Source organism: Prosopis cineraria, unplaced genomic scaffold (genome assembly GCF_029017545.1).
Source record: "Prosopis cineraria cultivar Desert tree isolate PC_DT_omini unplaced genomic scaffold, ASM2901754v1 PC12, whole genome shotgun sequence".
Lineage (NCBI taxonomy): Eukaryota > Viridiplantae > Streptophyta > Magnoliopsida > Fabales > Fabaceae > Prosopis > Prosopis cineraria.
In genome coordinates, this window is record NW_026555343.1 from 35993829 (window position 1) to 36008931 (window position 15103).

The 15103-nt window shown below is 33.5% G+C and overlaps 3 protein-coding genes across 5 annotated transcripts; 2 read left to right on the forward strand and 1 right to left on the reverse strand.

Annotated features, from left to right (window-relative positions):
- Window positions 1–1523: 1523 nt before the first annotated feature.
- On the reverse strand, window positions 1524–4300 carry LOC129288687 (PTI1-like tyrosine-protein kinase At3g15890). 3 transcript variants are annotated; one of them, XM_054925402.1, is made up of 4 exons: window positions 4154–4300; window positions 3438–3585; window positions 2784–3046; window positions 1524–2425 (listed from the first exon to the last, which is right to left on the reverse strand). In XM_054925402.1, exons 1-4 carry the CDS (start codon window positions 4240–4242, stop codon window positions 1819–1821), a joined length of 1107 nt encoding a protein of 368 aa, XP_054781377.1. In that variant the 5' UTR covers window positions 4243–4300; the 3' UTR covers window positions 1524–1818. The 3 variants fall into 3 exon arrangements, with proteins under 3 accessions (XP_054781377.1, XP_054781378.1, XP_054781379.1); XM_054925403.1 differs by having other exon boundaries at window positions 3949–4290; XM_054925404.1 differs by lacking the exon at window positions 4154–4300 and adding an exon at window positions 3820–3938.
- A 2745-nt stretch (window positions 4301–7045) lies between these two features.
- Window positions 7046–9675, forward strand: LOC129287764 (SNF1-related protein kinase regulatory subunit gamma-like PV42a). The gene is made up of 3 exons (XM_054923995.1): window positions 7046–7464; window positions 8365–8731; window positions 9295–9675. Exons 1-3 carry the CDS (start codon window positions 7088–7090, stop codon window positions 9619–9621), a joined length of 1071 nt encoding a protein of 356 aa, XP_054779970.1. The 5' UTR covers window positions 7046–7087; the 3' UTR covers window positions 9622–9675.
- A 994-nt stretch (window positions 9676–10669) lies between these two features.
- On the forward strand, window positions 10670–13501 carry LOC129289290 (pseudo histidine-containing phosphotransfer protein 6-like). The gene is made up of 5 exons (XM_054926066.1): window positions 10670–10709; window positions 12309–12549; window positions 12634–12777; window positions 13233–13305; window positions 13439–13501. The coding sequence occupies exons 1-5, from the start codon at window positions 10670–10672 to the stop codon at window positions 13499–13501; spliced, it is 561 nt and encodes a 186-aa protein (XP_054782041.1).
- The last annotated feature ends 1602 nt before the right edge of the window (window positions 13502–15103 follow it).

Genomic DNA, 15103 nt, shown 5'->3' on the forward strand with positions numbered 1-15103 from the left:
ACTTGACTTAGTCCCATCAAGACAATTACTCCTTGAAAAATTAGAATATAAGTTTTTTCTTTAAGATAATCTTAATTTAAAACAAGAGGATCTTAGTATTTGTAAAAAACAAAATCATTTTATTTCTCCTATTTATTAATGTAATTTTTATATCAGTGAATTTATGACCCATCCTCGCTTATTATAAATTGGAACTAGTGGCAATATATATATATTTTAATAAAAATAAAATTTTCATTAGCATGCAAATTATTATTAAAATTAAAAATGTTTATATTTTTCGATCCAAAGGAGCATCTACGAAAATTTGTCAAAAACTACTAACGCTAATGCACAATAAACTTTGTGAAATAAATTAATCATTTGCGGCATGCAATTTTGATTTGATTAAAATTTAATATTTAAATTTTAATTTAGTGTAATTTAATCTTTATATCTTGGGAATTTAAAGCATCAGTTTCTAAGTTTTAAGAAATAATTATAGCTCTTATAATTTTATTTTTTAAAATATAAAGATAAATATTTTAAATGATTAAAATTATAAAGATTGAGTTACACTGGTTCATAATTTAAAAAAAAAAACTAAGTTTTAACCAAGTGAAAACTTTATACATGATTGAATTGCACAAAATCAAATTTTAAAATTTAAATTTTATTTGTGCGAAAAGTACGTGATCAAATGATTTTTTTTTCAATATTTTAATACACTTATTCATTTATGCAAATTTTGTTTGTCGCATTCATAAAGCCTAACGAAGAAGGAATTCATTGGAGGGGCGGTGGTGAGAGGTTGGGGTTGGGTCTATTGAACGTGAGTTAAGGTTTATGAAGACTTATGCCTCATATTCTCCACTACTTGCAATGTTTTTATTATTTGAATTAAATTAAATCAAATGAACAACAAATACTGATTAATTAGATTATATTCCTTTTCCTGTAGGCTTTCTGAATTTATAATAAGCCTATTAAGGACGGACTCTTTAATTAGGTCCAACGATAGAAATGTAAATGAGGTTAGGAATAACAACGGAAATGTAAATAAAAATAAGGTTTGAATTCGATACAATGATATAGAAATATGTTTGCTTGGTTAGATATATTAGAATACTTGTCATGAATTTTTAGCCAATAAAAAAAATCTTTTTTAATCTATTTAATTACAAATAGTAGGATATTGAATTTTAATTTCAAGATACACACCCCTGCGCATTGCACCAAGAGCAACACTAGCAACTATCAAGATAGAGAAAGAAATTCATTGTTTCCCCCATAGAAGATATGATTTGAATGATTTCTAATTTTATCCACATAAAAAAAAAGAGGGGAAAAATAAAAAGCAATAGCAACGTGGGCAAATACAGATATGTAAAAGTTTAAAGGATGTTTTGGTCTTTTTGTTCACGAGTCCAGGAATGTTCAACATTCCATCCTTCATCCAGAGAAATCACCATTGAGCTTGAATCTTAGATTACCAAGGGAACGGAATGATGAACGGGAAAAAAAAATTGATCAAACATGCTTAATTATTGGAATCATCTTCCATTCCTTTCTCTCAAGTAATAATCTCCGCAAACCAAACAAGCCCAAAGAGTTGCTGGATATGATGACCATCGAACTTAAGTCAAGCATTCAAACACTTTCCTTGATCAGATTAAGCAAAGGAAAAAAACAAAAAACAAACAAACAAACAAACAAACAAAGGAAAAAAAAATGAAAATCTTGGCGCCATCAATTCCTGGAGTTCTAAATACACTGTAGGATAGTGGGCCAGAAGATGGGGCTCAATTGGACCAAGCCCATTCCTTAAAGCCCACTATTCTATTTCATATCAAGTATTTCCTTCTCCTCTGAAACTGGTGCTCTATCTCTGTTTTCTAAAGCTTGATGGCTTTTGAACAGTTCATTATTTTCTAGCTGAGAAAACTTATCTTTAGATTCTCCCTTCAGAAGGTCCACCACCTCAAGCATGGTGGGTCTCCTCTCAGGCTGACTTTGAGCACATGCAAGGCCAACAAGAATCATTCTTTTAAGTTCTTCCTCCACATAGCTACCCTTTAGCTTTGAATCTGCAAGTTCATTAAATTTCTTCTCACAAGCCAAAGGAAGTGCCCAATCACATATTGATTGCTTCGTTGTGGCACTCAGTTTTCCAATTGGTCTCTTGCCACTAGCAAGTTCAAGCAAGAGAATTCCAAAACTGTAAATATCACAACTCTTGGATGCCTTACCAAGCAAGGCATATTCTGGTGCGAGGTAGCCGAGGGTTCCCTTAATTGTAGTGGCACTCACATCAGTTGCCCCATCAGAAATCAACTTGGCAACTTCAAAACCTGTAATCCGAGCATGGAAATCTGCATCCAATAGCACATTGCTTGCTTTGATATCTCTGTGGATTACTTGTGGTGTTGCTTGGTGGTGAAGATATCTGAAAAAAAAAAAAAAACAAAAGGTTACATTACATAAGGTCAGCGATGAAGAACTACAACTTGAAAAGTAAAATATTAGACATGATGAAAAGCTTCAAAAATCTATAACAAGATATGTATTCTTTTTCACATGTGTACCCAGTATGTAGAGTCTTTTAAACCTTGACTAATCCGGATCAATCGAGGTCGGGCCACAAAGGCTGCAAGCTCTTCCAATGAGTATTTAACACAACTGCATACTTAGGATTCAAACTTAAGACTTTTGGTTAAATTAGTACAACTTCTAACTAGTTATGCTATGCGCTCATTGGTAGGTGTACTGTTCTTTAGATGAAAGAAAGCAAGGCCAAGACTTACGCAATGCCCTCAGCTGACCCAATCGCGATGTTCATCCGTCTATTCCAATCAAGAAGACATTCTTCAGGGTGCTGTCCATGAAGATGAGAGAACAGGCTCCAATTTGGCATATAGTCAAATACAATTAGCCTTTCTTGCCCCACAGCACAATATCCACGCAGACTAACAAGATTCTTGTGCCGTACACTCGCCAATATTTCAATTTCCAAAGCAAATTCTGTGCCTGCCTTGTTGCTCCAAACCTTCAATCTCTTAACTGCAATCTGTAGGTGTACATGGATGTGAATTATTTAGGTTCACTTCCCAATCATGATGAGAAAATTTGACACAACCCATATGTGAAAGAGGGCCTTTTTAGCTTTTAAGTTTTATCATAAGGCGACATTTTTGGCCCATACAAAAATTTTACACTTCAAATTTGGTACTTCAGTGTCCCATCCAAAATCCCATAATGGTAAAGATAGAAGCCAAACACACAAACTCCCAGTGAAAATATTATAAGGATCTATGACTATGACAGCAGACTTTTATCTAGCAGAACCAGATACCATTCATGGCAGAAAGCAATGATATCAATAAGATTAAAAACAACAAGAAACAAAAGCTGATAAGATAGCAGGCAACAAAGAATAGAAGATAAAGTCATCATCTCACTTGTGATCCATTCCAAAGTTGGCCCCAATAGACACTGCAAAATTCCCCTTCTTCAAGCTTGTTATCATAGTTAAAATTATTTGTCGCCAAGAGTATTTCTTTCAAAGAGAAGACCCGCCATTTAGGTAGCTTCTTCTCTCGCGCTTTTCTGCATAATGGAGACTCTCATATATCAATTAACAATGTAAATTTGAATCTGAAATAATGTAATTTACAAGTTTAGATCGACCTAGTTGGTTTCAGAGTGAACAAATATACAGAACAGTTCAGCAATTCAGCGATTATGATTAAGCTCTAATATCTCTCTATATTTTGCCTCCTAGATTTACCTAGCAAACTAATGATCAATAGATTTTTCTTAATCAGACCAATTTGCTCCTACCGGGAAATATAACCCCAGAATTCAGAACCCTTTGTCATTCTCATCTTCCACCTAAAACACAACTAACCAGGATGATCGAGTAAAACACACAGAACCATGAATATCTGTTTCTTTTTTTAATTAACTTACCGGCCCAGACCCTTTGAACAGAAAAATATTGGGCAAAAAGCCATACCACCAATCACTCTCAGCTTCTTCTATTTCTCTGTCAGTCTCCGAAATCAAATCTTAGAAAGCAAGCAAAATTTAAACTTTGAATTAACCCACGAAACAAAACCAGATTCTTCAAGTCCCTCCAATCCAAAAGGTGATTCTTTTTCCGTATTCTACTTGCCTAGCGTGTTTTACCGTGAACGTGAAGGATGGCAGGGACGATGAGCGAAACATGAGAACTAGATTCGATTCCAGAGTAACCGAAGGCATGTTTTCGTGTGGGAAGAAAACGCCAAAATGATGTTATGCGAACGCTGTCCTGTTAACTAGAAACTATTTTTTCGGACAAACTGTTAACTAGAAACTAGAAAGACGGTTCTTAATATCATGAATAAAATTATATTAAGTTCCCTATATTTTATCTTAATTATAAATAACTCCTTTCTTTTCTCAAAATTTATATAAGACTCCCCTAAAATCAAAATTTACATAACACACGTCTCCCCTCTAATTTAGATTTTCATTTTCAACTATCCAATCATTAAATCATTAATTTTGAACTAAAATATCCCTCTTTAATATAAATGTAGTTTAAGAGTCATTTAAGTTTCTAAGCAACTAATTATAATATATAAGTTGACAAAAATAATACTCCCCCCATCTCAAATTATAAAATACTTTTGAAAGAGTTTCTCCATTTTAAAATATAAAATACTTTAAGTACATTAAAGCTTCATTAAATGTATCAATTCTAATTTTATCATTTCTCTCTCTATAATTAATTTTCATCACTTCTCTTTTTGATATATTAAATGATGAGTATTTTTAAAAGTTTATATTTTTATTTTGAAAAAAATAAAGTTATTAAGTATATTTAATAAAATTTATTAATATGTGAGATTTTGTTTAAAAGTATCTTATAATTTTGGACGAAGAGAATATTAAAAAAATAAATTATTTATATAGTATATAAGTTTAAGAGTCATTTATATAAACTTATTTATATTTTAAGTTTCTAAGTTGACAAAAATAATATTTCAGATACATATGAATAAAAATTTAATAAATTAGAAACCTTCTTGAAAAAAAGAGTTAGGAATTTAATATAAAGAAGATAACTTAATTAATATATTTTATATTTATTTTATTAATTTTAATGTAATGTATGTTTATTAATTTTAATATTTTGTAAAATGTATATGAAAGTGAAATATAACCATAACGTTCTTTAAAATTGGAGGAGAGAGAATATATTAGATTATAAGGACAGATTAATAGTTTTAAATTTTTTTCATATATTTTAATTAATATAATAAAAATTTTAGACTCTTAAACTGAATATTCTTAACTATTTAAAAAAAAATAGACCGGAGCATAGTTTTGAAAAATAAAGAGGAATTTTTTGTAATTTTGATAAACTTGAAGGTGCTATTTGTATTTTCCCGAAATATTTGCTCGATTTTGCAATTGAATATCATGTATCAACGCAAGCTCACTGTTGGCCAAAAAGCAAGAAGAAAGAAGGCAAGCTCAAGCTTTTATTCCTTTTCGTCGGCTTATTCGTCCAGTATTGTAGCTGTACTGCCGCAATTCAAAATCAATTGGGTCCACTTTTCTGTTACGGCCCATACCAGATTTTGAAGCCAGGCTACTCAAAATCTACAACAAAAATTAGGCCCCACGATCCTTTTTCTTTCTTTCTTTTCGGGCCCAAAAAGACTGTCCATATATACTACAAGTTCAGAAAACGGATATCAACTGTTCTAAAGTTACCAACGGGAGTTGATCCGAATGGTAAGCAGTTCGGTTTCGTTTAAGCAAGGTCTCAAGTTTGAACCTTGTGTATGTAGAAAATTCTTACTAAGAGACTCACCCATCATGCCAGGTACATGATGCGGGTCGGATCTGGATGCAGTCGAGGCAAAGCTTCGGTGAATCGGCTGGGCTACCAAAAAAAAAAAAACTGCTCTAAAGTTAATCATGCTTAGAAAATCTTGAAAATGATACGAGGAAAAATTAGAATTTGAATGAAGAAAATAACTATTCAAATAATTTTAATTACGCTCCCACTACAACAATTAATACCACATGCATTTTCATATAATTGGATTATTGAATTTCCATTAATTTATTATACAATCAAATGAATCAACGAATAATATTTAAAAGAACTAAATATTAATTATTTAAAACACTCAATTTTTTTAAAAAGTCAAGGATGTATGTGTTGCTAAATATTATAAAATATTATAAAGATATAATGCTAAGGTTAAACTATTAAAAAAAACTAAAAATATAAAAAAAAAGTAATTATCATCAGAAACATAGAAGCTTGCATAAATGAAACAGGTTAATAGAGATTGTATATCCTGAACGAAAGCATTGTGCTAAAGCTTGTTGGAAAGAGCCTAATGGAAGAAATTTTTCTTATAGCAAGTGACGCACAGAGTAAATAGACAAGTGATACTAAATATTAGTAACGCACTAAAATGCATAATGAAGACAGAGTGATGAAATAGAATGCATTAGTATTCACTGTTATTTTTCTTGAAGACAAATCCATTCAACAAAATTTAAATGATCTAACTATGTGAAGCAATTATCAACAAATTTAAATTCTGCTACAATTTATAATATTTATAACTTATAAATTTTATCATGTGATCTTCTTTTCCAATACTGTATGATATATTTTGTTTGCCTTTTTAATCAACACGATGGAGGAAGTGCTAGTTAAACCCTAAAATAAATATCTCGGCTGGTTTCTTGGACTTGGGCTAATGCTGGTTAAACCCTAAGTACATTTTGAGCTAGTCTGGTCCAAAATAGAAAGCTAATAGAAGCCTGACGAGTCATCCGGCAGTCGGTGAACGTGGCAAGCTTAAATCGTGCCACGTAACACCTGAAACGTTGTGAAAACGACACGTTGTGTTAACCATTACACAAGAAGAAGAAGCTGCTTCGCATATATATCTTTATCCAACTATATAAATTTTCCCATTGGTAACTTTGAGCGGTAAGGTTAAAGCAAAGGAAAATTGAGAAGATGATGCAGGAAAAGAAGATGCAACGAGCTGAAAGCATAAGGTTTAGAGAAAGGAAAGTGAGAGAATTGATGGTGGGCCAGAAGCGGTTAGTGGAGGTACCGTACACGGCGTCGCTGGCCGATACTATGAACACGCTGGTGGCGAACAAGGTGATGGCGGTGCCGGTGGCTGCGCCTCCGGGACAATGGATCGGCGCCGGAGGGTCCATGATCGTGGAGTCCGATAAGCAAACCGGGGCGGTGCGAAAACATTACATAGGGATGGTGACAATGCTTGATATTGTGGCACACATTGCCGGAGACGGCGGTGGCGGCGCGGACGGTGGCCGTTTGAAAGTTACCGATGGCACTGAGGATCTTGATCAACGGATGTCCGTTCCCGTTTCCTCCATTATCGGTCACTGCTTTGAAGGACTTAGCTTGTGGACTCTCAATCCAAATACGAGGTTATAGTTATAATTAGAAAACCCCCTTTATCATATCTCATTCTTCATTTTATATCCTATTTATGTTTTTTTCTTGCGCAAGCAATTAAATTTAAGTGTTTTGGTCTGAGTTTCAATATATGAGAAACGATGTTTATTTTATTTTATTTAAAGCACGCAAATTTTTTGGCTATACTTGCATTCAAATAAGGTCACATGCACTTAATCAGTCAGGATCGTCTAACTTCCTCACCAAAAAAAAAAAAAAAAAAAATTCAACGTCGTATGTCTAGTCTAGGAACTATCATTTAGCAATAGAAAGCTATCTTAAGTTCTAAAAGGACAAGAATAAACTAAGACTAGAAGAAAGAGTTAAATTCAAACACGTTTGAGCTTAAATTTTCAAGTCTTCTGTAGTTCCTTCTTATTTTTGTAATTCTGTGTGCTCTTAACAGAATCTTAGTTAATTTTGGTTGCTGAATGAGGGTTTCTAAATTTGGAAAAATTTTAAATTGTTTCATTTTTCAGACAAAATAAATCACAATTATGAATAGTGCAAATTTTAGAATTCATATATTTAGTGACATCTTGTGAATTCTTAACCATAATATGTTCCTAATGTTACAATTAATCAATAAACATTTTTCTATTTTAATAGCATTTTACTTTAATTTAAATTAATAGCTAAAGATTAGATTTGGGTATATTGAAGGACAACAAACAGGACAAAACCAACATCATGAACCAAATTGAAAGTTGATATCGGACAGCAACGTACGTAACTGTATAATTAAATCTAGCGGGCTATTTCCTAGGTTGTTGACTGTCTTTCAAGTTTGAGTAATCACCAATCATGTCTCAAATGTTTCAAGAATTCACTTCAAATTTGAATTTTGAGTTAGAAAAGTGTTGGATGTGTAGTGTAATAGAAAGCATGGAAGTGTTGAGCAAAGGAGTGCATCGAGTACTGGTCCCAATGGACAGCCAAATGGAGAACGTAGCACCAGTAGGAGTGGAACTTGTAGAATCTGCTTCATGCTACAGAATGTTGACTCAGATGGACGTCCTCAGGTTCATGAAACAACACAGTGCCGATTACGAACTCCAGACTGTCTTGTCTTGCTCCGTTCAGCAACTCGGGGCCGTCAATCATGACGTTTACGCCATTACCGATCGCACCAAGCTCATCGACGCCATCAAGTGCCTCAAAACCGCCATGTTAAATGCCGTTCCTATCGTCACAGCCTCTGATTCTGATGATGACCCATCTCACAAACACCTTATTTATGTAAGATTCTCTATCTACATAATGTTGTTTTTCAGACTCTCTGTGTCTAACAAAAAGAACTCTCACATTTCTTGACTCAGAAATTGACAGGTTATCATAGATTAAAGAAATCTGTTTCTGAACGTTAGTGTTTTAGCGATTTTGAAACTTGTATATAGTGGAACACAACAATATAATTTTTTTATCTGAAAATAAGTGAAAGTTTCGAGTCTTTACTAGATTCAAGCATGTTTCCAAATTTAATGCTGATTTAGGTAGCGGGATTTGGATGCACCATCTTGTATTTTATAAATCAAATTTTTATTACCTAGATCAATCTTTATTGAATGAGACATTGGCATATTTTCTAAACAACTCTATAAGTATGAAATGCTTATAACTGATTTATGATTTTCATTGATTGTAATTTTCCTTTCCACAGGTTGACCGATTGCATTTATTCTGCTTAGTTATGTTGAAAATATTTCATTTTGTTGTATATATAATGAGAACATAAGTCAATAATAATTAAATCACATCTAAAACATATTTATAACCTAGCTATATCACGGTTGTGATTGCAGGGGAGAACGAGGAAGCTGATAGGTACATTTTCTGCGACTGATTTGAGAGGATGTTACGTGGCGACATTGAAGTCATGGTTGGGGATAAGTGCACTTGCTTTCACTGAAGAAATTGGGATGAGCCCACTCTACTCGCCCAACACTGCCACGTCGACAAGGCAACTTGTGACGTGTTATGCTGACTCACCCTTGTCTGAAGTGATCGACAAGGCCGTGACTAAGCACGTGCATAGGATTTGGGTGGTGGATCAGGATGGTTTGCTTGTGGGGCTTGTGTCTCTTACGGATGTTATTAGAGTCATAAGGCTTTCGCTTGTACCAGATTGATCGGATCACCTGATGTTTGTGAGACATTCTATAGGTTTTACTTAATTATACCAAGCCTAAAATGCAATGGGTAAATGAGCAAATTATAATTTAGTAGCAATATTTATTATGCAAATTATTTCCTCAATATTAAAAATGGTTTGTGGCCCCTGCTTTTACAAAAATTAATTTTTAATTTTGACTTTTAGCTAACAAAAATTAATATCAAATCTTATGATGAATGAAATCACTTAAGATTGTACCAACCTTATTGCCAACCTTTGTAAGGTAGGTGGTTTAAAAGGTATGTGCCAATCTTTGTAAGGTAGGTGATTTAGGAGGTATTCATAGTTATGAAGGTATTATGAGCAAAGACAACACTCTTTGCAAGGAGCACAGCCTCGCCATTCTCAATTTACAATTGTGTTCTCAATTTACAATTGTGTGCAACTTATTTTATTATGTTAAATATCAGGTTTTGCAAATAAAAAAAATGAATGACAAAGGGAGGGAGGGAGGGGGTGGGAACAAGGTGGCATGAATTTTGAGTTTGATCATGATTGCACCTAATAAAATAATATTATGAGTATTTATGTTCTATTTTCTTTAGGTTATTGGATGCTCTTGGTCGATAACTTCATAAGTATTTTTGCCTCCTTTTTAGTGTACGTTAATAAAGATTGACACATCACAAATACAGTTAATATTTAACATTGAAAACTGACAACATTAAAATAATTTAATAGTTTGATCACTTTTGCATTAACTTTAGTAACGTTATGGATATCTTGTGTCCTTTGTTTTACTTAAAATTACTGGATATCCCTAGTTGATCGCTTTGTAAGTGTTTTTACACCTTACCCTTATTGAAAAATTCAAAATACATTTTTAGATATTAAAAATAAATTTTAACAGTGAATATTTTATCAGGCAATAAAGCAGTTTGCTTCACACACATACGAGAATTATAATATTTCAAAGCTAAAGAATACTAATAATCCCATTCCCAAAACATAGATTACACATGAGCTCATTCACACTAAGCACGCACAGCAAACACAAATTGATTATGCCCTGTTGGAACCAGAAGCTGTTGATGGATAATAAGAGTAAGAAAGTGATTATATGTATAATAATAGTATTAAGGATTAAAATCCATGCAATAATGTTGTAATCATCATCAGATTTGGTCCCGGAAAGAGACAACAAAAAAGTAGGTGTGCAGGTGGGGCTGTAGCAGTAGCAGTTCTCAGGAGTAGATTTCACCGACAGACTCATGAGCACCCGCTAGCCATTAAAAATTCATTTCATGCATCCATCCTCCGCTCTGTTAGCTGATGAATTAAATTTTAGTTTCATTAACTTTAACATAAAATCTGACCCATGTCCTGAATTTTTCATGTATGTCGAAATCTTACATTTACAATGTAAATGCTATATTTTGTAAACTAGAAACAGATTTGAGCTGTTAAAATATTCAAACAATCCTAATAGATAACTCATTTATTTATTAAATCTCCAACTCCTCTCAGGCATAAAATCTATTTAATTTTCACATTGTTGGATGGCTTACATTATTAGAGGTCTAACATGAACAAATACATTACACTGATGAAGAAAAATGTACTCTCTAGAGTTCAGGCCACCTAAAAAAGTGAAGAAAAATTGTTGTGTTAGCAATGCCATGAGTGGCCGGACCAAGCTTTAAATTAAGTAAGGTCCCATTTTGTCATGATTTGGAGAGGGCGAGAGAATATTTTTCATAATTTGAAAAAAAAAACATAAAATTTACCATATATATATATATATATTTGTAATTCATGAATAATAAAATTTATTTTTTTTCGAACTTCATCTACACGATCACTATTATGTCATGTACAACTTTTTTGTTTATATCCTATCTAACCTTTCTTTATAGGATTGAGGGTTAACAATACACCACACAACAAACCCACGTACACAAATATTTTTTAAATCAAGTGGGAGTTTGATACTTTAATCTCTTGCATCCATGAATATGATAATAAGAATAGTGCCACTTAACTGAAGCTTTAATTGGCTCACGTACACTAAAACACTATGATTATTTCTTATTTTTATAGTTTTATTTAATTTTATTCTATATATATATATATATATATTAAATACACTACTGTAACATTCATTAATTCTCTTTGTCCTTCAGAAGTTTTGTTTACAATTGTCAGCTTCCATAAGATTCCATGAGATTAGATTAATTATAATAGGCCTCATACATAACCATACCAAATATTAAAAACAATAATGAAATAAGAGAAATTCCAGTATAAATTAGCAAGAATGACATTAAAATTTTAAAATAATAAATTTATTACATTTAAATTCCTGATCAAATTTTTTTAGAAAATCAGTTATAAATATTGATTTAGTCTTTTATAAATTCAAGAGTTCTAATTACAAATAAGATATTTTAATTCTAAATATAACTTTTAATTTTCAATTAGGTTTTTTATTTGTAACTACTTAAATCAATATTTGTAATTTAATTTTTAAAATATTTTATCCGAAACCTCACTATTATAAAACATTATTGACACTCTCCCTGTAAACTAAGCTGGACACCATACCATTGGCGCCGCAGCATTGTATATATTTGCCGGTCCTCTGTGGTAGAACTGTAAAAAAAGCATCAAATTCAAACCAGGCACGGTCCGCATCCGTGTGAGGTTGTTTTTGTGGACCGGACAAGACGGGGGTTCCGGTGTGGGAACTCGGGTTGGGCGGTGACCGGCTGTGGGCCGACATGAACCGCCTGGTCTCCTTCCTCTTGCACCACCAAGTCCTCGACGAACAGTTCTTGCAGCTTCACCAACTTCAAGACCTCTCCTCTCCCTTCTTCGTCTCCCAAGTTTTCTCCATCTACTTCCATGAGTCCGAGAAGCTTCTCTCCACTCTCCGATCTCTTCTGTACCTACTCATACTTACATCACTATATATCATTCATACATATTCTAATGGTTACTATACTTACATAAGCATATGCATGTGTAGAATGGATAAGGGGTTATTGGACTTGAAGAAAATGGCAATACATTTGAATCAGTTCATGGGTAGCAGCTCCAGCATTGGTGCCAAGAGAATCCGCAACGCCTGTCTTGCCTTTCGTGCTTCTATTCTACTCAATAACCGCCCTGGGTCTGTTGTTATTCCTTATTCAAGTTTCAAATACACATATATGTACTTCAGATCAGTTCTTGAAGTTTTATAAGCATCTGCATTTTATGAGTCCCACATCAACTGGTCTCAAACGTAGAATGAGATCTATAAGTGTGATAGCCTTTCCCACTTTAAGTTGGCTAGCTAGTCTCTTGGACTCTCCCTTTAGATTTATCAGACTCTCTTAAAAGGGTGAGGAGCTTTCCACTCAACAGACTGGTTTTTGGATGAGTTCTTCATTTGGACTTGTGCTCATAACACTGTATTTACTTTTCTTTATATATTTCCAGAGGCAAAATTCATATTCACTTCACTTCAGAAGACTTGATAAACTCTCATTTCAACATGCAAATATGATATATCATACATTGGATCATACAGACGCAGAAGCTAATTAACAGAGTGTTTCTATTATGTTGAACGGTGGGTTTCAGATGCTTGAGAGCTTTGGAGATGCTGGAACAGGAGTATTGCTATCTCAAGAACAAGTTACACGAATTATTCCAAGTACGTACGTACTCTGTAATCAATGAATCTAGCTGTTTACTAGTTGATTTCCATTTCTTTAATTAAATAACAAGAGACCTGACCATAATCAATGAGGCTGCATTGGTTATTAATGATATTATTATGAATACAGATAGAGCAGCAACGCGTTTTGGCAGCAGGCGTGAGATACCCGGTTGGTGCAGAATTAAGATGAATTAAATTAAAGCCCCATTGATTGGATATACGTATCGTCTAGTGATGACAATAATTAATGCAAAAATGGGCTGATTGATGCAGGCTTTTACGCCTCTGTAGGGTTCGCTTTTTCTGGTTTTGAGAGCAACCAGAGGGTGACCAACTTTTGTACTTGGTGAGGGTTTGAATGGGAAAAAAAAGAGTCAAGTATCTGCTGGCATTTGGATTCTCATGTACGAATACGTGGTGGCATCGTCCTCTTCTACATTTCACTATGCGTGTCTTTGTACCCTTTTGAATAAAACTGAATCAAATATTGTCAAAGTTTTAGTTTCGTACGTGCAGCTACCTGCTTTCATTTCATGTTTTACTCTTTTTGCAAGCAATTCACCACGCTCCCTTGGTGAATTTAACAGTGCATGCATGTTCCCATCCCCCCCCCTTTTTTTAATTTGCCATTTACATGTACACCATTTTACATGTTTGTATACAAGCATTATTATTAGCACAAAGTTCGGCCGTTGTACAAATTAAAATTGAGAAGAATTACAGTTAAATTTCAAAGAAATTGTACGTATCACATGGAAGCCGTAGCTGCTAATATATTATACTATATATGGATTTAACCTTAATTTTGTGAGATCTCAGTTAAATAAAGAAGGATCCAAATTAGCAATGAAAATCTATTATATTAGAGTAATATTGATGGGTACAAATTTCACAGAAGAGTGAGCATCTGTGGCAGAGGAATCTATTGAAGTTGATGGTCAAAATTTTGAGGAAAGTTTTGAACAAGTGAAGACAGAGACGATACCAGAGCTGTACATATATACATACACGCATATGACCACTAAGATTGCTTGAAGTTGCAGACGATGCTCTCTTAGATACTGTCACATTTATTGGAACCTGCCTAGTCTTGTCTAATCCATCCACAGTAACGTTTTCTCACTGGACAAGAAACAAAACTAATTAGTTCTACTTGGACCCTCCCTAGCTAGCATCTCGATTCTTCGCACGGCTACGATATTATGGATAATTTACTCCATGCAAGAATTTCTGATCTCATCAGAGCCACAAGGGGGGTTGGAAATTCATGTGATGCCAAGTTCACAATCCAATATGCTTATATAAAGCCCTTGAAGATTACGAGGGAGATGTGTGAATTCCGGAATCAAATTTTGAGATGACTTGATTAAGTCATTACTCTTACGAGAAAATTAAATAAATTTTTTTTAAGAAGTTGCTTGGGAATGTGAAATGTCTACAGAACCAAGTTCACTTGAATTGATGATATTGGCACATGCCAAAATTAAAGAACCTGTCCTTTTGATTGCAACTCTCTAAAAAATTCAATTCGTATTGATCTTAGGTACTGCACTAAAGCGAAATAGGTTTGGCTTAGGCTCGTTAAGAGCTCAAAAAATAATCTACTTTGTTTGCTCTCCCATTATGGGCAATGGTGGAGTTCCGTATATGCGATGGGTTAAATACAGCCCTCGTATGGAAAAAATTACATAAATAATAAGAAAAAAATATAATCTTGCATCCTTAATTTTAGAATTTTAAACTCTTTAGACATAACAAAAAAATATTTGAGTTAAAAAACTTCTTAAATAAA